The following is a 22,747-nucleotide window of genomic DNA, read 5'->3' on the forward strand; positions in this document are numbered from 1 at the left end:
ACAGCACTCGGTTTATCCCACTCACGTGCACATACCCACCTGCTGGCTCCCTATAGGCCTACTGGGGTTTACAGCAGAGGCGGGGTGTGTATGACAGTGTTTCTTCCTCTGGGGATGGGCAAGAAGCAGCCACGCTGCGATTACTCCTTATCCCGTGAGCAAGGAGATCGATCCAAAGAGCCCTTCCGTAAACACGGGGGCTCCCAGGAGATCAACGCGGTCCTCTTTGGAAAGTGCCATGCGGCGTGATATCCCAGGGACATCACACGGCAGGCAGCGGCGGCGGCCTGTGATGAGGGTCGCCCCTATATCATGTGAAGCCACCGAGCCACCGAGCCCCAGGCCCGTGGACCAAGCTACTTATTCGGCCTTGCGGCCCAATAATCGCTCTGACCTTGTGAGGCGGGGGCATCTCTAGCAATGAGCGAGTAGCCCACACACCCGCCGCCATGATCATCATCCATGGAGAGTACAGCCCTGGGCGGTGGACTTCCATGGACGCCGGACCCGGAAGGAATGGCGAACGTGAATTGCACCGCCTCGGCCATATCCTGGTCCCCCACACTCGAAGCAGAGGTGGTGGGGATCGACGCCCGCTATTTAATCCAGGGCATGATTTCAAAAAATACTCGTTTTCTTTCTTCCTTTCTCTCAAATAATACGTCTCGGACTCAGTGCTAGGCTATCACCTCCGCTCGCTGAAGAGTAAAGGATGGTGGTCAGGAGGCGAGGCCTCCTTTTATAGGGAAGTGAGATGCGCACGCATTCAGGTAGGCCCGCCCCGGGGCCGGCTACGTCTATAGAAATCTCAGTAGGTGAATGCTTGCATGATAAGGTAGTACCCATAGAGTCCAGTAGAGGGCGGAGCCTGTGAGAGATATAACACATACAAACCCCAAAACACACAGTGCTCCAGGCCTCTAGGGGGCGCGTTACATGGAACAGATTGATGTCTGACCAGACATAGAGAGAACGAACGAGAGTGATGGAAATTGAAGCCGGAGGAAACAAAGTTGATTGAAGTGGACAAAGGCTGCATCTCACTTCGGTTAAATGAAATCCTTGCATCCCTCACTTGCGTCGTTTCCCTGCGTTTAGTCCCTCCCACCAGGGAAGCATGGAGAGACGCAAGGAAACCACGAGAAGCAGGGAAATGAGTTTTAAGGAGAAGGGTCCAGCTGCAGCCGCAGCCGGTGGAGGTTGAACCTGCAGGAAATTGTAGGAAGTTGTACTTCCAAATATGGTCAGAAGAGAGCCCGCCCAACACGTGAGCAAGGATATTTAATCAGACATGGAGGTTTACAGAGAACAGACAACAGACAATATGGCGCACCGAGTACAGGTAATTAACGTCTTGTGGATTTAGATATAATTACATACTATTTAGGTTCTCGGTTGTTTGTTGATTTGACTGTTTAGCGCAGTATAATTGTGTTTATTTTGCTAATTTGTATTTTAAATATTCAAGTTAAAGGAATGGAATACATAAATAATATATATGTGTATGCTAACTGAGCGAGCATGTCCTATTAGCATACATGCTAACTGGATGAGCATGTCAAGCTCAGAGCTAAGATATACATCTTAGCCAAGATCAGTGGCGGCTGGTGGAAAATATTTTAGGTGGGGCTGTGGAAATGGTGATCAAACAATACTAGAGGGGTCCGGGGGGATGCTCCCCCGGTAATGTTTTTTGAGAAAAGACCCCTTAAATCATGACTTCTGGTGAATGTTAGAGGGGGGGGGGGAGAAGGACAATTTGAGGCTTAAAAATATGAGAAGACTGATCAATACCTCCATAACTTCAGTGTGGTTAGCTATGAATCTTCCAAAACTTCCAAACACCTTGTCCTGGACATAGTTTCTACAGCATAAACTGTGCAACAGTACAGTAGGCCCACACAAACTGCAGAACACCGGGGCTTTGGGAACACTGATTTAATTCCCATTTAACCTGTTAAGGGGCTTTTTTCCCCCGTTTTTTTTCTCACGAAACTGTGTCTCAGGGCTTCTTAAAATGTAATAAACTATTCATGTGTCCTACTCAGAGGAAACGCATCTAACTGATGATATGAACCATGTTTACCGAAACAAAACACAAGTCTCACAAGAAGCGTCTAAATGAGCCCTGAGCGAAAAAATGCTCACGCACTCTAGGTATAAATCAATCGATATACTTATCGGATATGCACAAAAAAGCTTACAAGCTGAGATCCCACATATTCTAGAAATATAAGTATCATCACTGAGCGATCAGAACTCGCGACAGGGGAAACAAATACAGACATCACACGACGTAGCTTTAGGTAGCAAAACATGGAGATATGCTCACCTTTTGCAGAATAACAATTCTGATCAAAAACGAGAAAAACGGAGCTGAAGGTTAATCCATAGGTTAATCCAATGTGTCTGTCACTTTGAAAAATGATTGATGATCCATAATTCCATTTTTATGTCAAAAACGGAGTTTTCATTAGCTGCTAATGGTAGCTTCCAGAGTGTATGACAGCTTCCTGTTTTGTCTCCTTGGATACGAGTCCAAACAACTCACAGACTGCACCGGGCGCTCACGTAGGAGCCCTGTGACCATCATATTTGACGACGCTGATTGGCTGAAATTATGTTTTCGCGGCATAGTTTACACGTTACAGATAGCAACAGTCAGCTGCTAGTGGCTGCTGCTGCACTGGTTGAGGGCTCCTCTCTTAGCGCCCAGACGAGAGAAGGTACACGGGCAAGGCCAGGCAGGAAACATGTGACTTATCAGTAACTTTAGACATCGTAACACAATTTTAAACGAGATTTTATTGTAGATCATACATTTTACTGATACCAATTATATAATATTTACCTTGTTCATTAAAAATAAAAATAAAAATATATATATTTTTTAAAATATATTTATTATTTTTATTTTTTATTTTTATTTTTATTTTTATTTTTTAATATGGGAAGAGGTGGGGCGGCGCCCCTATGGACCGGCCGCCACTGGCTAAGATATATGTATATCTTAGCTAAGATATATGTATATCTTAGCTTGACAGATGGAACAATGCATGTACTCTAATCTTTACAATAATCTGATTTTGTGTACATTTTAAATATTCATTGAAGGAGTCTTCAAGGTTCAAGGTTCAAGGGGTTCAAGGTTCTTTATTGTCAAACTGACATAGGCTGCGTTTCACTTCGGTTAAATGGATTCCTTGCGTCCCTCACTTGCGTCGTTTCCCTGCGACTAGTCCCTCCCACCAGGGAAGCATGGAGAGACGCAAGGAAACCACGAGAAGCAGGGAAATGAGTTTTAAGAGCAATGGGACGTCCTTTCCTCCGGAGCGTCACGTGAAGCGACGTCCGTTTGTGATGACGCCGCACAGCTGTTCGTCTGACAGCAACCAGCTCTTCACACATACCCCCGCCTCTGTTAGTACAAACATTTGTATCATCTGTTGTAGACCTAAATAAATAAAATCAAATAAGAACTCATTCTCAAAAAAGATAAACGCCATTCTTAAAATGTATAAACGAACATTAGTTAGATTAATATTGATTAGAGTGCACAATAGAAATAAAATAATTCAGAGAAGAAAAAGAGATATGTTATCTATCAAAACCCAGTTAGATTAACATTCATTGGATTGCACACTTTGTTTGTGTGGATATGTAGCAAATTAACATTTTAAATAGCACTTAATGACTGACTGAATGGAAATGACAATAAATGAAAATGTAAAACGAAAAAGCGATCATGAAAATGTTTCCAATAAATGAATAAAATCATTTTTAACCACTTTGTTGTTCAGATATATCACATATTTGTAACTGAATGATGCATTCATTGAAACAAAACACAGTATAAACTGAGGAGTGAGTCCCGTGAGTTTCATGTGTTTTCTTCACTCCGCTGGGAAACTGCTCTCATGTCAAGAAGCATCAGATCAGTGCATGCGCTGCATCGTCCAATCAGTGAGCGATACACAGTAAGGGGGCGGGGCGAGTATCTGAGGATTTCATCGAAGGATGGTCTGGTGGTTCCTCGATTATAGCTCCTCCGTTATCGCTCCTCGCTCCTCGCTCCTCGGTCCTCGGTCCTCGGTCCTCCGGCAAAAATAAGGCCATTGGGACGCTACTCAAGATGGCGCAGACAAATCAACTTCCAGTGAGACCGAGACCGAGGAGCAAGGAAATGAAAAATAAGAGAAGTGAAACGCAGCCATAGCTACAGAGTAATTATGTTGTTGAAAATCTTATGTCACAGGCTTCTCCAACAATGCAACATAATAACAATACAGATAGCAAGAGCAATACAAAAAGAAAAATTGTTATAAAAAAAAGTGAGCATGTGGAATAGTGCAGTACGAGTCTATATACAAGTTATTGGAATGATATATATTATATATTAGATACATATTACTGAGTAGCAGATGAATGTTTTTGAAGTTGTTTCAGCAGTTCAATTGTTTAACAGTCTCACTGCCCGCGGGAAGCAACTGTCTCCGAATCTTCTTGTCTTTGCCAGGATGCTGCGGTAACGTCTGCCAGACGGCAACAGAAAGAACAGTTTGTGACTGGGGTGATGGGGGTCTTTGATAATCCGTAGTGATTTCTTCCTGAGCCGCTGGGAGTAAAGGTCCTCCATGGATGGCAGCTCCGTCCTGGTGATGTGCTGTGCAGTTTTCACCACCCTCTGTAAAGCCTTCCGATTGAGGTCGGTGCAGCTGCCATACCAGGCCGTCATGCTGCCAGTCAGGATACTCTCTATCGTGCACCTGTAGAAGTTGCAGAGTATCCTGGAATCCATTTTGAACCTCCTCAGCCTGCGGAGGAAGAAGAGCCGCTGTCGAGCTTTCTTGGTGATGATGGTGGTGTGAAGAGTCCATGTCAGGTCCTCAGTGATGTGGACCCCAAGGAACCTGAAGCTGCTGACTCTCTCCACCGTAGTCCCATTGATGGCGATGGGGGCGTGTCCCTCTCTTTCACATTTGAATGTTTATTTATTTAAAACATTTATTAGTTGCTATACTGTAGACATGTAGGCCTACATATGTATAATAATTATATTATTATTTTAAGTGTGGTTTAAAGTAAACTTATATAAAGTTATTTGGTTGAGCCAAGTAACCCAGGTGGATGCAATCAGGTAATTAGGACAGAGCCTCTGTTTGTAGATGGGGTTTGTGGCCATGCGGCCTGACGTTTAAAATAAATGATGTGAGCGATACACAGTAACGGCCCGTCCACACGGCGGCATGCGTTGAAGCTTGGCGGTGGGCGTGTGTGAAGCTTGGGGATTTCTCGCGAGCAACGCGACCAACAACCATGAATCTCCCGCCCCCGACATACAAAGCAAAAAAGCCTGAAGTAAACTGGATATAAACTCCCCAAACAGGCGAAAACCTACCACTGCCTCTGCCACCTCCCTCCATGCCTGGCTCCTCCGGTTTGTATCCCGGTAGATAAAGAGGGACTGGTCGTATAGGACCGGGTGATTCCCTACTGCTATTATTATTTTATCCTCCATTTTTTGGAACATGAGGAAATGACCTGCGGTATGGCTCTCCTAGCATACACGCGGTTTGATTGGCTAGGCTTGTACTGTCAGATTTGCATAAGCGGGATTTGATTGGCTGACGCCTCCGTTGAAGCTTCAAAAGTTGAACATTGCTCAACTTTTGCAGCGAGCACCGCGAGCAACGCTCCCACAATGCAGTTCGGCGAAGTGTGACGTCACCCCATTCAAAGTGAATGGACAGAGGCGTTGAAGAGTCAACGCACGCCGCCGTGTGGACGAGCCGTAAGGGGGCGGGGCGAGTGTCTGAGGATTTCACCGGAGGATGGTCTGGTAGTTCCTCGATTATCGCTCCTCCGTTATCGCTCCTCGATCCTCGGTCCTCCGGCACAAATAAGGCCACTGGGACGCTACTCAAGATGGCACAGACAAATCAACTTCCGGTGATACCGAGACCGAGGAGTGAGGAAATGAGAAATAACCGAAGTGAGACGCAGCCTTTGTCCACCTCGATCAACTTTGTTTCCTCCAGCTTCAATTTCCATCACTCTCGTTCGTTCTCTCTATGTCTGGTCAGACATCAATCTGTTCCACGTAACGCGCCCCCTAGAGGCCTGGAGCATTGTGTGTTTTTGGGTTTGTATGTGTTTTTGACTTCGCATATCATTTTTGTATTTGCAGCGTTTTTCTGTTGTGTTTGTTTTCAGGGTTTGTGTGTTGTATTTAGTTTGCAACATTTCTGTAAATGCAGCGTTTTTTAGTTGTATTTGTTTTTAGGGTTTGTTTGTTTTTTATTTCATTATTTGCAGCTGTTTCCTGCTTATGTATATATTAAAGATGAAACGTGACCGCGTGCACAACATGGACGTAGAGCCGCGGTTCCCAACCTGTGGGCCGCGGCCCCCTAGTGGTCCCCGAAGACATTGCAAGTGGGCCGCCACATTCTTTTATTTTTTTATTTTTTTGTACAGGCTAAATACACAAACATGGACATAACAATAACATAGGAGATGACATTCCCATCTCAGACAAAAACTAAACAAAAACAGAAGAAATAAAGATAGGATCACTTCAACATTTCACAAACAAAAATAGGTTGACAACCAAATACCACCAACAACACAACATGGCAAGCATATTTATTGTTCCTTTAATCCCACTCTTCGTTAGAGCTAATTATTTCCCATTTCATGGCGTGTTGAGCCACCCTTTGATTTTTTGTGGCAATCATTTTCTTTTAAAGAAATTGTATTTTTAATCTACTCTTCAAACACCTTAAAATAAGATTACTCCTTGATTGACTTTTAAAAATATGTATTTTAGCAGAAGAATAGTTGTATTTATTAACTGTGTGCGGTCTTCATCTAAAACCCAAATAAAATATTAAAGGGTGTAGATGTAAATTCAGTATTTGCTGCCAAATAATTTGCGTGGAAACATTTTCATTATTAAGAAAAATATGCATATTACAGAGGAGCAAAACACATGCTGGATTAGATTTTTTTTAATAAAAATTGATTTTCTTAATTATCATTGAGTTGCTCTGGAATACATTATTTATATTCCAATACTTTTTCCCCCTAGTCGTAACTCCACGGAAAATGGTCAAAACAGCACCAGACCTCAGATGATGGTTAATCGTCCGGCCCTCAACATGTCTATGCGCCATTACTGAGTTTTCCTCCAAAGCCATTGCAATGGCAACGCATCCCTCGCTGTAAAACACGATATTGCTGTAACTCCCATGAAAATGTTCAAAAAGTGCTCAAACTTCTCACATGTGCTAACGGTCCAACCCTGAAGACATGTTCATGTCAGTTTTGAGATTTCGTCAAATGCCGTTGCCATGGAAACACAATGCTCGCCATGAAACACGGTATTCTCATAACTCCAGTGAACATACTCCAAACAGCCCAACACTTTACATGTTTGATAACGATGAAGCCCTCAAGACATCTAATGCTGCGTTCACACCGGCTTCAGCGGCAGTGGTGGGGTGAGCGGTAGTCTGACACGTTTCTGCCGCCATGGCCATCACCAGGGGCGGACTTCCGCGGATTCTGGACCCGGAAGTGCCAGACACCGATGAGGCGAAGTCATCTTCTTCCTCCTCAGCAAACGGAGCCATAACCCGCACGGCTGCGATGGCGAACGTTGGTGGCGTTGCCTCGGCCATATCCTGGTCTCCCACGTCCACTACCTCGAGCTCGTCTTTGGCGTGGTCTGGTCCCAGGCACTCGAAACAGAGCTGATGGGGATCGGCGCCCGCTATTAAGCCGGGCATGAGGGTAGTGTGTGAACGCTTGCGTATCATTGTTGAGGAATAGTACCCATAGAGTCCAGTAGAGGGCGGAGCCTGTGTGAGATAGAACCAGTGGCGTCGCCTGGCCTGGGCATCCGGGGCTTTAGCCCCGGATGTTTTTTCTGTAGCCCCAGACAATTCTCCCTCAATAATATAATACATTAACCGTGCTTTACGTGAACCTCATCGTGACACGAGAGGACGGCAGCACTGTAATTTCCCGTGTTCAGTGAATGCAACAGAGGCATGACACCAGACCAATCAGAGAGTTGCATGGAAATAAACGTGTGCTTGTGTCATTCAAGCTCGGCTCTGTGGGTGTTTCTTAGTGATGGGAATTCCGGCTCTTCTTGGTGAGCCGGATCATTTGGCTCGGCTCACCAAGAAGAGCCGGCTCTTTCGGCTCCCAAACGGCTCTTCAGTTTACCACATATTATACCTTTTATAATTCAATCAAATGTAGCCCTGTTTTGACTAATGATTTATATGTGTACACATATCACTTAAATTATTCAATACATCCTTTGTACTGAAGTATTCAAAAGTAAAAATGACATGTTTAATATCAATTATTTGTTGCATGTGGCCAATTGTTTTCATTGCATTTACAGACCCTTGCATCTCTCTGATACCACCCAATGAATGCACAGACTTGCTTGTAGAACCATGCTACACAAAGCAGATAGCAACACCTATAAAAACTTAAGCATAGACATTTAAAAAAGGGGCTACTGTATCGACATTTTAAAATTATATTTAAAGAAAAGGCCCTGACAAAACAGCAGGGCTCTATTTCAGTATTAACTATAGAAAAAAAGACAGCAACAGCTGACATCAAATCTTTGCTGAGCCCAAGGATAATCATAAATAACATAGTGAAAATAAATATATTGCAATGCTCAGTACAGCAGCATCCAACCGTCTCTAATCATAAAAAAACATAATACAAATAAATGTATTGCAATGCTCAAAACAGCAGCATCCAACAGTCTCTAATCCTTGGATATTACATGCCACTGCATGCATGCACGGAGCAGCTGTAGCGCGGAGATCATCATATCATTCTGTCTTGTATTACTTAACAAAAAATAACAAAAACAAAAAAACGGCTCGTTCGCGAGCGCATCACTAGTGTTTCTCAATCGCGAGTACGCTTGCTTGGTAGCACATGTCTGCCGAGCATCTTGCTTCAGAAGCGAGGCAAGAATACTTCCTGCCATTCGGAAAACAAAGAGTGGAACAGGCTAGCAAGTGTGCAGGTGTGCGTCATATGAGAGGCCCCGCCTTACATCTTCCGCCACATATTTGGGGCAATTGGTCCGTGCGCAAAGCATTGTGGGGATTTTAAGACCGCGGAGTCTACTCATGTGCAGCCTCGATATTTCTCCAAACGGAGTACGCCGGGTTCGGTAGATTTCCAAGTATGCTGGAGATTGGAACAGTACTTCGGCGGCATTCTGAAGCAGCTTTACTCGCGATTGAGAAACACCCTGTGTGTGTGTGGCAATAGCCCATTTAGTGTGATAGAGGGAGAGAGAGAGGGAGAGAGCAGGGACCGTGTTGTTAGCATCTGGTTAGCTAGCTGCACTAACGGACATAAGGAGCTGTTTGTTCCACAACAAGCTGGAGGAGAGTCCTCTCCTCTCAGACTGAGAGACTCAGGTGAGCTAAAGGACTCTCTGAGTGTTTAGATAGTTAACTTTAGTCTAAGTTATCTCAGTGGGTCTCAAACGGTTTGGTCACAAATTATTCAAAAGATTATTTCCGCGGCACACCTTCATATGATCATTATAGTTATACACACAATAAGAGAATAAAGGAAAAACAGTTATGAAATACTATATGGCAGTAAAACAAGAATAGAGTTTTAAAAGGGGAGTGATTAGTAAAATATCCATAAAGAAAAAGTACATCTGTTTACAGTTCTGCTTCATATGGGTGTTGAGAGATGTATCCATAGATCTCTTCATGTTGCTCTCAAAGTGCACCAGATTGATGCATTTAACTTCAATATTTAAAAAAAAATCTTCCCCGGGGGAGCATGCCCCCAGACCCCCCTAGAGGAGGCCACTTTACCCCTGCCTATATGCCGTGAGCTGATTATCGAGCCTTCATTGTAACAGTCGCGGGTGTATTGTGTGTGTGCGTGTGGGGAGTGTTGCAGTAAAAAATGCCACTGTAGTGCCGCCGCCACTGTGGGCTAAGCCCCGAATGTTTTCAGGTCCAGGCAACGCCCCTGGATAGAACTTCTATAGACATTGTCGGATCGGCCTGAAACTTCCCACGTTTCAGGCTCTCGTTCCATCCTCTCTGTGTGATTTGTTACAAGAAACTGAACGACAAGGTACAGAAACGTCAAACTGCTGTACATAAACTTTTGTTTATACACTTTATTATATCAAAGGATTATTATATATTTCTGATGAGCCTGAGATACTGGTAGGGATATGCCTTAAGATGGTTCTCACACATAGAAGATTTGTACCCTTAACATTTGTCTTTCACAGCATCATCTGCAGGACATGTACAATATCTTGTGCATTTTGGATAAAATAACTTGCCTCTGCAGACTTTTTTGATATGTCTGATTTTATTATTCTTTGTCTGTTTTCCCATGCTGCAGCCACGTACCTGGTCCAGGTTTATAACCTCCCCCTGCTGTGTTCAGAGGAGAACATCATAGAGCCTCAGGCAGTCCAGGTCCTGGTTCAGCATGGCTTTGACTTTAACAAGCAGTGCGCCCATCCCGTACTGCGAGGGCAATAATAAGGTGAACATACTTACATTTTGTTCTGTGTTGTGGTGCGAGTCCTGAGCACTGTGTTCTCTTTTGTACCTGTTTCCCCTCTGTTATGGGTAGACAGGTACCCATAAACATACTTTCTAAAATGTCACAACAACAAAAAATAGGAAACATCACTACAAGCGTCACCTTTCACATTGTCAATTGATAATATGAAGCTATATATGTTTATTGTGAGAGCCTTCAGCAACAGGTCTGTAAGTTATAACTTAAAGCTTCCTCACAACAGCTGACAGCCCCCACCACCAAACAATATATATCTACAGTGCCTACTGAGGTCCCTGTCTGGGCCTTACATATACAGTCTATGGTCTAGACTCTAGGCTCTCATAACCCTGAAAGGTCACACCTCATGTGGTGCCCAGCCCGTGGCACAGCCTACAGTAACCATGACCATATGAAAGAAAATCCTGCCATTAGGTTATCATTTTTATGTTATAATGCATTGAAGAAGACAGCTTTACAGTCCCCAAATTAAACCTACAATTCACAGATATGAAATTCCTGGCCTATCACATCACTTTTTGTTGGAGTAGGGTAAAACAAGTATTAGAATATTGTTTCCAAACAACCAATACAATTTTTCCATGTAGGAAGAGAAAATGAAGTTTCATTCCTTGAGAAGCGAGATGCACATTTATTCTTTATTATTTTTAATGTAGATGTTATCAGCTTTATGATGGATAATTTCAGTCTTTCCACTCACTGGTGATACAGCATTACAAAAATAGCCTCTTAATAGCCAGACTTTACAGTCAATATACGCCCACAATTATTCGTCATTAACAGTAAAATGTGCCATCATTAACTCGTCCTAAAGCTTGCATCCTGTCATTTTGATTTACGAGTGTGACTCGGTGACGGATGGTCTCTGCGTATCACTCGTACTATTCTGGCTCACAGATTTGGTTGCATATGGTTGTTACCCATAGTTCACAACCTTCACCCCCGTCACCTGTTCAGTTTTCAGCCTTGTCCTGTCAGGAGAGCAGACTGCTCTGCAAGTTTGTAAGTTGGAGTCCTCATAACATTGATGGAAGCTAATATAGACAGCCTTGTTTTTTACATTGTGTTTAGCCATTTGGTTTGGTTGAATATACTGTAGCGTCTCTTAGTTATTTTATGTTATTTAAAAGTTTACACTAAATAAAAATGCACAATGCACTCTCAAGTAAACAATGGCCTGGAAGCCGATAAAAGAAGCATTGCAAACATTATTAATATTTATTCACAAGCCCCATCTATTTTATCAATTTGGAATCAGGAATGACAATAAATCATATATGCCACTGGCCTTGGTTAAACCTATATAATAATAACTTGTAACTCTAAAATAGTTGTAAAAGACAAAAAAGTTCAAATAAAAAGCAATGCTTCATCACACACATAGTCAACATGTATTTCAAGTATGTGGCTGAATGGATGAAAGTAGTTAATCAAAGATGATTGTCTGCTCCATGCAAACCAAGCTCCTCTACCTATTTTTGGGCTAAATTGTTGGCAACAATTTGTTATTGTTGCAGACGAGTGGAGAAGAAATGTGGGTTAATGGATGTCTCCTGAACCCATTAACCCACAATGCTCCTGAAAGTGGGCATGAGAGTTATTAATAGCAGCAGTGTGGAGGCTTTGAAGCAGAGCCCTCACCAGTGTACGATGGTATGTGTTTTGTAAATGGCTCCATCCACACCGCAGTCTGTACATGTCCGCTGCAGCTGCTGGAAATCAAGCAGTTAATATGACGGCTTCAGGAAGAAAATAGCAGGGAACAATTGAAACAATGGGCAAATCAAATCATAGCAGTGATTGCACAATTACAAAAACCTCTATTTATTACATCACGTCACTGCATTTTCATATTGTTTGAGCTGAATGATCACAACGTCATCTTTTCTGCAGTTGAAAAACAAACGGATCCATTCAATACAAGATTTTTTGTTGATTGGCTGCCAAAGATTACGGTTGACAACTCCTAGCCAATCAGGTGAGAGTATAGCTTTTGAACAGACATGAAAGCAGTTGAGCAATCAGAGTACAAATTGGGAATGTTCAGCCTTACTAGACATATTTGTGAAACACCATAGAGAACCTTATTCTAGGTATGAGCTAATGATTAGTTTCCTCTGTTTATGATCCAAAGTGGAGTCACTGTAATATTTGTTATCTGCCAATACTAGGTCCGAGTTTATTTACTTAAACTTTGGGTGAGTAACATTGGAGAAATCAGCAAAAGTTAGCTAGATTCAGGAAAAATAAAACATCTACGGAGAGTTATCTGGTAGCTGACAAAGACAGTAGAGTACAATACTAACACAGCTGAGTAAAGGAAGGTCTGGTGTGCTTTATTTGAGCCGGTAGAGATCTAAATATGTCCAGATCGGCCCAGATAGTGATCCAGAGCAGCGGCTCAGGACATTCTTACATTATCCCTCCCTTGAGTTATAACAGACTAAAAAAATACCCTGTGAGAAATAAATGTGCTGATGTAGCTAAATCATAAGCATATGATTTATAACCAAAACCAAAACAAATTAATGGTGGGCGTCTGAATTTATTTAAATCATCAATGTGACAAAATCTGTTGAAAAAACATATAGTACCTAATCTCTAAACACTTTATTTTTCAATAAAGTGGGTCTTTGGAAAATACTTTTTTAGAACCGCCCATGGTCACAATCAAACAGGAAAAGGTTGCTACTTTTCTATTCCGTAGAAGCGGTTGGTAGCAATCTCTATTGACCAAAATGTATCGATCTAAGATCTTTACACCCCCAGTAAAGAAGGCGGGCGATGGAACCACTGAACTGTGGAAAACTAAATGTGCAGTGTTGCCAACAGTTTTACAATTTACGTAGCCAAATAACATCATACACTCATTTGCGTCAATTAATTCATTATAACAAAATGTACTTGAAAATATGTATTGCTTTTTCCCTGAAGTCTGAATAAGCCTCTAAATGTAGTACTTAAGGCGCTAAACTGAAAGCGATCAACTGTCTTTGCGGCGAGGGGGCTAACAATTATGCTATTTAGAAACGTAGGAAGGGAAATTTGATCATTTAATGCTGATACATTGAAACATCAGTCATCATATAATAGGTTTGGTGTTTTTCCTAAGTTGACTGCCTGTGGTCTTGGGGCAAATATGACATCAATACATAATTAATAAATAAAATGCTTTGTCTTCCCCCCAAGACACTGAAGTTCATGTTTCTGAGCTGTGGACAAACAAATCATTTCTTAAAACATTTACGGCTGTTTTTATGACATCACTCTATCCCCAACTGGCCTCCAGCACTGGTTATGGTGTGTAAAAGCTGCATGTGAGTAGAACAAAATATCACTAGAGTAAATCTGTGACCAGTTTTATGACAGGTGAGGAAGAAATGTTAAAGTTTGACCTTTCCACACAACAAATCCTCTATCCGATTTAAACATGAGTAAGAACAGAACAGTCTTTTGAATCACACCAGTTTAATCAAATTACAAAGTCACAATAAGTATAAGGAAGAGGTCAATTTTTGACTAACAACATCTTTTTGCTTTTGATAGGACATCTCTTGCATGCTTTTTTTCACAGTTTTAAGAAGTACATTGTATACTTAATCACCCACAAATATGGAAGTTCATCAATTAAAAAATGTAGAGTAAAGTGAAAACTATTTTGAACCTTAAGTTGACATTTCAGAAAATGCATGAGCAGAATTGTTGACATGGGACAGTCTTTCAAGACAAACAAAGACAATCTAACTCTTAGTGAAAAAAGAGCAACATTTTTTATGTCTCGCCATATTTAACCCTGAGAAATGTGACCATACAGTCGGAGCCATTTATGGCCATTCAAAGCTTGTTTGTAAAGGCCTCTTACAGTCAGATCTTTACTTGAAAGTTGATCACGGCTATTTTCTGTTATGCAGTCACCTAATAGTTTTGTCTCGAATAGTCTTCCATACACATGCAAATATTCACAGGCAAATATTCACAGGCAAATGCATGTTGTTCCTGAGTCTCCGATGAAAATCATATAAAGTCTCTAGATATTCAGGCCGTCCATCCGGCTCCTGTGACTGCTCTGCCTGCTCGACTGACAACTAGTTCTATGCTGATTTTGCATCTCTAATAAGGCCTGGTTGGCGAGTTTATTCTCCTCCATATCATCTTCCTCTTCTTGACCTTGTCTCTCCACCGCCATATTGTCTCTGTTCTGCTTGAAGACCACTTTGCTGCTGTAGGGGCTGAAGGCTGAAGTTTGCTCCGTATGGAAAGGTCCAGGCACTGCATGATGCCCAGAAAAGTAGCTATATTCTGGGACACAGGGTATGGCTTCAGTTCGGGTCTTGGAAGCCTCACTAAGAGCATGTGATCGTCTGTAACGGAGGCCCTGCTGGCACTTTTTTAAACCTAGATGGTAAATTTCCACCAGGTTGAGCAGCAGGGAGACGGAGGCCACGGCCAGCATGAAGATGATGAAGATCGTCTTCTCAGTGGGTCGGGAGATGTAGCAGTTCACCATATTAGGGCAAGGCCAGCGGTCGCAGGTGTACATTGCCTTGAGCTCGAAACCATACAGGAAGTACTGAGCTACAATAAAGAACACTTCGAACAAGGTCTTGAAAATAATGTTGAAGACGTAGGTACGCAAGAGTGCGCCTTTCAAGCGAACATGGCCCTGGTTGTCTTTAATTGAGGCCTTCTTGGCTTTAGTGACAAGTAACTCCTGGGTTTGCTTTTCACCCTGCATGGCATGGTCCTTCTCTTTCTGTTTCTCCTTTTCCTCCATGCGGACCAGGTGAAGGATGTGGCCGAGATAAATGAGAGTTGGCGTTGAGACAAAGATGATCTGCATCGACCAGAAGCGGATGTGAGAAATAGGGAAGGTCTTGTCATAGCAGACGTTCTGACAACCGGGCTGCTTGGTGTCACACGTGAAGCCGGACTGCTCGTCGCCCCACACCTTCTCAGCGGCGGCCCCCAGCACCAGGATCCGGAAGATGAACAGCACTGTGAGCCAGACTTTGCCCACAACAGTGGAGTGTTCCTGGGCGCTCTCCAGCAGCTTCCCCAACGAGTTCCAGTCCCCCATTTTGGCTCACAAATAGAGACTCAGATTTATCCACAAAACCAGGAGATTCGCCTGAAAGGAGAGGGACATTTTTTACTTTCACTTGGATGAAATAAACACTGTAATTTTTCAGTCTCTGGCTTATAATTTTAAACAGACTTCCTACAGCATGTCCTAAAGTCACAGGCCCTTTCTTTGACAGGGCTTGGCTCCGAAACCTTGGTTGTGAAAATATTTTTCTATTTTCTCTTGTATCTTTCCAACTTCTTGGACCTTTCACAAATACACTACTTAGTGACATTTTGACCAGTGATAACTGATTTGTTGGCCTATCAAAGTTGTGGAGACAACCCTTTTAAGTTGATATGGTGAACTTGTTAGCACATTTGGCCATTTACTCTACACCTACTTTGGAGTTGTGTAGAGTTCTGTCTGGTTTGAATGCATTGCTGTCTGCTTTGTTTGTGGTCCCTACTAAGTCCTGAGAGGAAATATCTAGATATTTGGTCAGGGATGCTATGATTATTTGCTGTTAATTGCGGGTTGATATCTGCCTTGTTGACTGTCTACAGCCCTATGCAGTGGCGCCCCAAGACACTCTGGGGGCCCCAAGCAGAAGGGACATGACACCTCCGACAGCACACCCCCACGTAGGGTCGGATGATCGTTCAGTGAGCGTGTCAATTAGACATACTCCTTTGGACATCATAGCTGATGCTTTTAATGCATGCACAATACCTGTATAACACTATTCAAATGTAGGAATTGTCTGATGTATGTTATTAATAATTGAAATGACACTTCACACATAATCACATGAAATCCATTAGTTACAATAAGTCAAAACAGATTACTTGCTGTGCTATTGACTGGCATATACTGTATGGCATCCCTTATAGGCTTACAATTATAAATATGGTATTTGTCTGCGATTGTCCCCCCACAACCAAAGGCTAATGTACTTTCTTCAGAGGAGACATACTAAAATGAAACACAGATTTATTATGAATTCACTGTTTGTCCTCCCAGAGTTTGTGTCCTATCTAGTGTAGTCCGGGACACAGCTGACTGTGTGTGAGAGATTGCCCTGCAGCAGGCTGGGGAGACTCTTATGATCTTGTGACACAGTACCCGGCAGTGCTCCCCGACTCCAGAATTAGGTTTCTAGTTTATATAGCAGGGCCTATTGGTTTACAACTTAGAAGAAATGTTCTTTAAATATAATCGTATGTGTCCTCTAGTCATCAGCGGTTGACAAAGTGTGAATCTGAACACCTGCTTGAACCTATTGTGGTAGGATTTACAGGATCACTTGAAGGATTAACACTTTTCACAGAGTAATTACTAAGTATGTTAAATACTGAGCCTGGAAATAAATCCCAAATTAGATATCTAGACTGCCAAACTAATTTTAGAACTCTAGTATGTTTTTGATGATTCATTTAGACATTCAAAATATGTATTTTGGATATATTGATTAAGAAAAACATACCTGGTAACCATCTCCTGCCGATCCAGAGTCAGTTGGTGACTGAGCCTCTTTGGTTCACAGAGAGGCCATGTTCTCCTGAGCCACTGAGGGAACTGGAGTGCTAAGATAAACTTTTATTTTCTCTGGAGGCTGTGTGATCCCGCCTGCTGCCCTCCCTCTCTGACCAAGCCACCACAGCCTGGTCCGCGTGCGAGTAGATGAGAAGATTCCCACTTGGAGATCAACTATAAAACACCCTGACTAAGAGGTGTTCCTGTTGGATGGAGTGGCAGCTCAGCAGGCCAGTGAGGATGCAGGTTAGTCTTACATGTCAGTGAGGTCTAAATATAATTCCTTGTGATGGGAGGAGCTTTGTTGTCACTCTCATGTTGAACCTTGACTGCGTGGTGGGGCGTTCAACACTTTCAAATCTCCCTTCAGTGCTGCAGTGAGTGTTACTGCTTTTACAATTCTGAAACAAGATGAACACATTTTTCCTGATCCAGTTTATTATCTGAAAGTTTGTCATTCTTTGTGGAAACTCAAGCAAAGTTTCCCTTTCTTGTGTTTTTGTCATGTTTTGCTTTTTTTTTATGAACTGCACTGTGTCCTTGGGTAAAATGTATTTGATTTGTGCAGAGTACATCTTCTAATACTGTACAATTTGATGTACTTGTCTTGCACTTAACTTTCCCCCTTCTTTTTCTTTACACTTTAAACCTCACTATATTTCAGGGAGAAATGTTGGTTGAACTTTCTATAAGTCCATCTCTATGATGCATTATAAACATACTTTCACTATTTATTGTGCTTTATAATAATAATACTTGGCTTTGGCTCGACCAAAAATCGCTTTTAAATGTGCTTTATAAATAAAACCTGATTTGATTTGATTTGATTTGATTGATTGATTTGAACACATTTTATAGCATTTTATAATACCTCATCACTTCATACTTCAATAATACTCACATAATCTTTGTTTTTGTAACATTCATAGTGAAATATAATACCATTATAACCTTTTTGAAATGTAATCAGTTTTGATGCATTATAATGTATTATAAATATAAGTCCCTCCAGTTGGTAATTTTTTGCTTTAACCCTCCTGTTGTCTTCAGGTCAAATCTGACCGATTTACTACTTTCATCAATCCTAACTTTTTTGTTTTACATTTGATTGCATTAAGGCTTTATGATATCCTTCACAGTAGACATTTGAACATATACAATTGCTGATCACCACTTTCATTGAATTTTGGATGATTTAGTCAACTTTGTAACACCCATAGTGTTCCCGGTCAAAAATGACCGCCAGAAAGAAAAGGAATTAGTAACCATCTGGGTCAGATAAAACACACACACAAACACCCACACCCACACACACACACACACACACACACACACACACACACACACACACACACACACACACACACCACACACACACACACACACACAAACACACACACACACATACTCTAGATGTGTGTGTCCCCCTTATGTGCCCAATCCCCCCATGTGAATCACACCTGGCACTCACACACACACACACACACACACACACACACACACACACACACACACACACACACACACACGCACACACACACACACACACACACACACACACACACACACACACAGAACAATTTGACACATGTCCCGCTCTTATGTGCCCATCCCCCATGTGAATCACACCTGGCACACGCAATACATGTTCAGTGTCTATTCTTTGTATATTTACTGCAGTCTTTCATGTATACCAGTAGTCTGATACAATATGTACAGTTTGAAAGGGTGTTAAATGAAATTTGGTGATGATTAATGGTTTTTGTGTTAATGTAATAGCAGTTAAAACAGGACCGGTCAAATTTGACCGCGAACACCAAAGTAAGGGGGGGAAAACGAAGACAATAGGAGGGTTAAGAAAGTTAAAAACTATCATTAAATCTATGCAACAGCCACAACACACAAAACATCACATTTCTCAAATCTAATTATAATGCATTACAAAATATTATTACATATTACAGCAAATATATTATGATCCTTGCACAAAAATCTGTGACAATTATGAAATATAATCAGACTCAACCTTGGAGGTCATTGAACAAATGCTTTATAAAGTGTTTTAGTATGGTTATAAGGCATTATAAATATCTATATAAAATATTGGTACCACTTTACAATAAGACTACCCTTATAAAAGGGTTTACGAATAGTTTGTAATTAATTTATTAATTAGGTTGTGAACACTTTATAAGTCATTAATAAGCTTTTATAAGACATGAGATAAACAGGGCAACTGTGACCGGTTGCTTGCCAAATAGTGAGCCCACATTTATCTGTACTGCTAAGCCTTATATTGGCTACCTAGCTTAACTTGTCTTCTTCATCAGCCAGCATCCTTGGTATCTGTTGTTCACTGAGTTGATTCCATCTTGATGTTTCTTGGCATCTCTTATGACCATTTATTAATGAGTTACTAACATTTATAACTGCCAAAAGGGAGCCTTATTGTAAAGTGTAAAACACATTCCCATTTATTAATGAGTTACTTTATAATTGGTAAAAGGGAGCCTTATTGTAAAGTGTGAAACAAATCACCATTTATTAATGAGTTACTTTATAATTGGTAAAAGGGAGCCTTATTGTATAGTGTGAAACAAATCACCGTTTATTAATGAGTTACTTTATAATTGGTAAAAGGGAGTCTTACTGTATAGTGTGAAACACATCACCATCTATTGATGAGTCACTAACATGTATAACTACTGAAAGGGTGTGTTGTTTTTAAGTTTAATACACATGTCCATTTATGAATGATTTATACATTCACGCTGACCTAAATACACATTTTTCACATGAAATGCAAAGTAAGATGCAACAGAACCAAGCAAAAACATTTTCTTCACACATGAAGAAAATTAGGACTCAAAGTAATGACTGTTTAGTATGACTGATACACATATTTAAACATAAAAGCTTTTCTCAGACATAAATGAAAGACTTGGTAAGACATAATGGTACTCAGACTGGAAAGGCTTTGTGTATATCCTTGAACAAGCGTCCAAGCAGTCCATCAGGGTGAGCAGAGCCAAGCCAAGATGACCATTCAAGAACCTTGAGGTGTTCCTCCAACAAACTCTCTGTACGGTTTCCTCTCAGTCTACGGACATGTCCTTTGACGGTCGACCAAGCTCTTTGGATATGACTGCCGTCTGGGGGTTCACAAACCACCTGCTGTGGTTTATGGTGTAGTGGTTGTACCCCATGTTACTCAGCACTCTCCTGTATGCCCTCCACTCATGCTACTTCCTGACTTAACATGCTGTCTAATCAGAGGGACAAGGTTGCATCTTGATCGTTTCTCCACTAGTTTCAACACTAGTCTCCGCCTTTTGAGAGAGAGGGAGTGTGCTTCCTGCTTTCTTACAGTGTAGACGCTTTTCTGCTTGCTCTTGTCTCTGCTTACTTTTTTATGCTGATTTTCCTATTTTTCTTTTCTGAAAACTTCGAGCAGCGGCTCCTGGACATTAACTTATCACTGGGACAGTTAATCTTCGTAAATAGATGGAGGGTTTCAGCCATATTTCAATATTTTTACGATGACCTCAGTCTTACAGTAGCGTGGCCTAGCACAGGGTTGCCAACTTTGGGTACCTGGCTGGAGTGAGATTTTTATATCATGGGTTTAATTACACATATGCGCACTAAATGACTGCTATCGTGTCAGTAGCGGGACCTTAGCATATATATAGGATATATATACAATATATACAAATACACAATATTGGACACAGACTATAAAGGGCACACAGTTTCATTCACTAATGAAAGTCAAACACATGTTTGTTTCCACTGTTTTATTGTGTGCCTGTCGCGATAAGCAATTAATTGACTTATCGTACGATAAATAAAAATGAACTCGATAAATTGCCATTTACATGAGGATGTGACTAGCAGTTTGAAAGGATGTACTTGAATTATTATTATATATTATATATTATCATTATTATATTATATATATTATCATTATGTCAGTGGTCTAAAATGGTCATACAACGGTGCCGACAATATTATCGTTTATCGCAATAATTTCCGGGAAAATGTATCCAACAAAATTAATTATCGTGAGAGGCCTATACATGAAACACACACACACAAACAAATCTACAGACTTACTCCAAACTGCCAAATATATTAATTAACACACTCTCATATACTCTTTGACTCTATTTTGGCCAAGTAGAACAATAAGCAGCAGACTTTTACTTTTTATCATTTCTACTGGATCTTAGATCTGCGCATGCGCAATACGGGTCGGGGATTGACCAACCGGCTGCCACTGCTCTGCTGTCTGTTAACGTTGTTAAGAGTGGTGGGAGCGGGGAGGGAGCGGATCGACAGATTGAGCTGCTGTCAACTCAACATTGTAAATAACCAACCAAAAACGATCGCCGGTTCATCTTGTTTTTGGCGTGAGAATAGTTTGGGCAGCGTGAGAGCGTGAGATTGAGAGTGAAAGCGTGTGTCACACGCCAGATGCGTGAGAGTTGGCAACCCTGGCCTAGCAACAGCTAAAGCCTGGTACTGCATGCTATTTAGCTTAAGCTAGTTAGCAGCAAAATGCCTCCGTTCTCTACAGATGACTTCCACAAACCTCTACAGAAGATGGCCGTGTTGGAAATGAAAATGCAGAGGTTGGAAGTTAACGTGGAAGTGAATGGACTAGGTTGGTATGACACCACTTTACCAGTGTTGCAAAAGAATGGACAAAGGCATGCTAACTCACAGCTAGTTAGCAGCTACAAGGATTCCAAGGAACAGGAGGGCTGTGTACCGGGTAATAAATCTACAAGTGGTAGTCCTCCCTGGAACTCTCTGGGTGCAAAACCTAAGAGTAAATCATTTAAAGTATTTTCAGGCAGAAATTTGGGACAATTATCTTTACAGAAACCTTAAAACAGAACTAACTGGTTGTTAGGGTTTACTTTGATTTAAACATTTGTAGAATACTAAGGGCTTTATTGACTAGGGGTAACTGTATTAAGGGTTAACCTCATAACTTTATTAGCTAGGGTTTAATGTAATTGTAAACTTAAAGTTTCATTAAGAACTCAGGAGTAATCCAGTTTCAATTTCCTATTGCTGCCCATCAGCTGCAGAGAGTTAACTAATTAAAGGGGCGTGGCCCCACAGCTGTGACAACTCAGCAATCAGGACTGGTGTCCATTTTAGGCAGCACTTTCCTGGAGCGTCAGCTTCAGCGACAGACGAAGACAGACGAAGACAGACGAAGACAGACGAAGACAGACGAAGACAGACGAAGACAGACGAAGACAGACGAAGACAGACGAAGACAGACGAAGACAATAGAGTCCTGCGGGAGTCACGAGGGAGGCAAATCCTACTTTGACTGAGCTAAGTATCGCTGGTGTTTTTATCCCCCTCATGCTAAAACATGTGTATATTCTCCATTCCTGTTCATGTGTCCTCTCGCAATTATTACTGGCCCTGTGTATCTCCTAATCGTTATAACCGGCCTGCTCTCGTCTATCCCACATGCTCCACTGATATCCAACATCTAGTTACAGGTGG

At 41.7% G+C, this 22,747-nt stretch overlaps 1 protein-coding gene across 1 annotated transcript; it reads right to left on the reverse strand.

The window, feature by feature from the left end:
• Nucleotides 1-14,644: 14,644 nt before the first annotated feature.
• On the reverse strand, nt 14,645-15,694 carry cx39.9 (connexin 39.9). Its single transcript, XM_034113736.1, has one exon. The coding sequence runs from the start codon at nt 15,692-15,694 to the stop codon at nt 14,645-14,647; it is 1,050 nt and encodes a 349-aa protein (XP_033969627.1).
• Between the last annotated feature and the right edge of the window lie 7,053 nt (nt 15,695-22,747).

Source organism: Trematomus bernacchii, unplaced genomic scaffold, assembly GCF_902827165.1.
Source record: "Trematomus bernacchii unplaced genomic scaffold, fTreBer1.1, whole genome shotgun sequence".
Classification (NCBI taxonomy): Eukaryota; Metazoa; Chordata; class Actinopteri; order Perciformes; family Nototheniidae; genus Trematomus; species Trematomus bernacchii.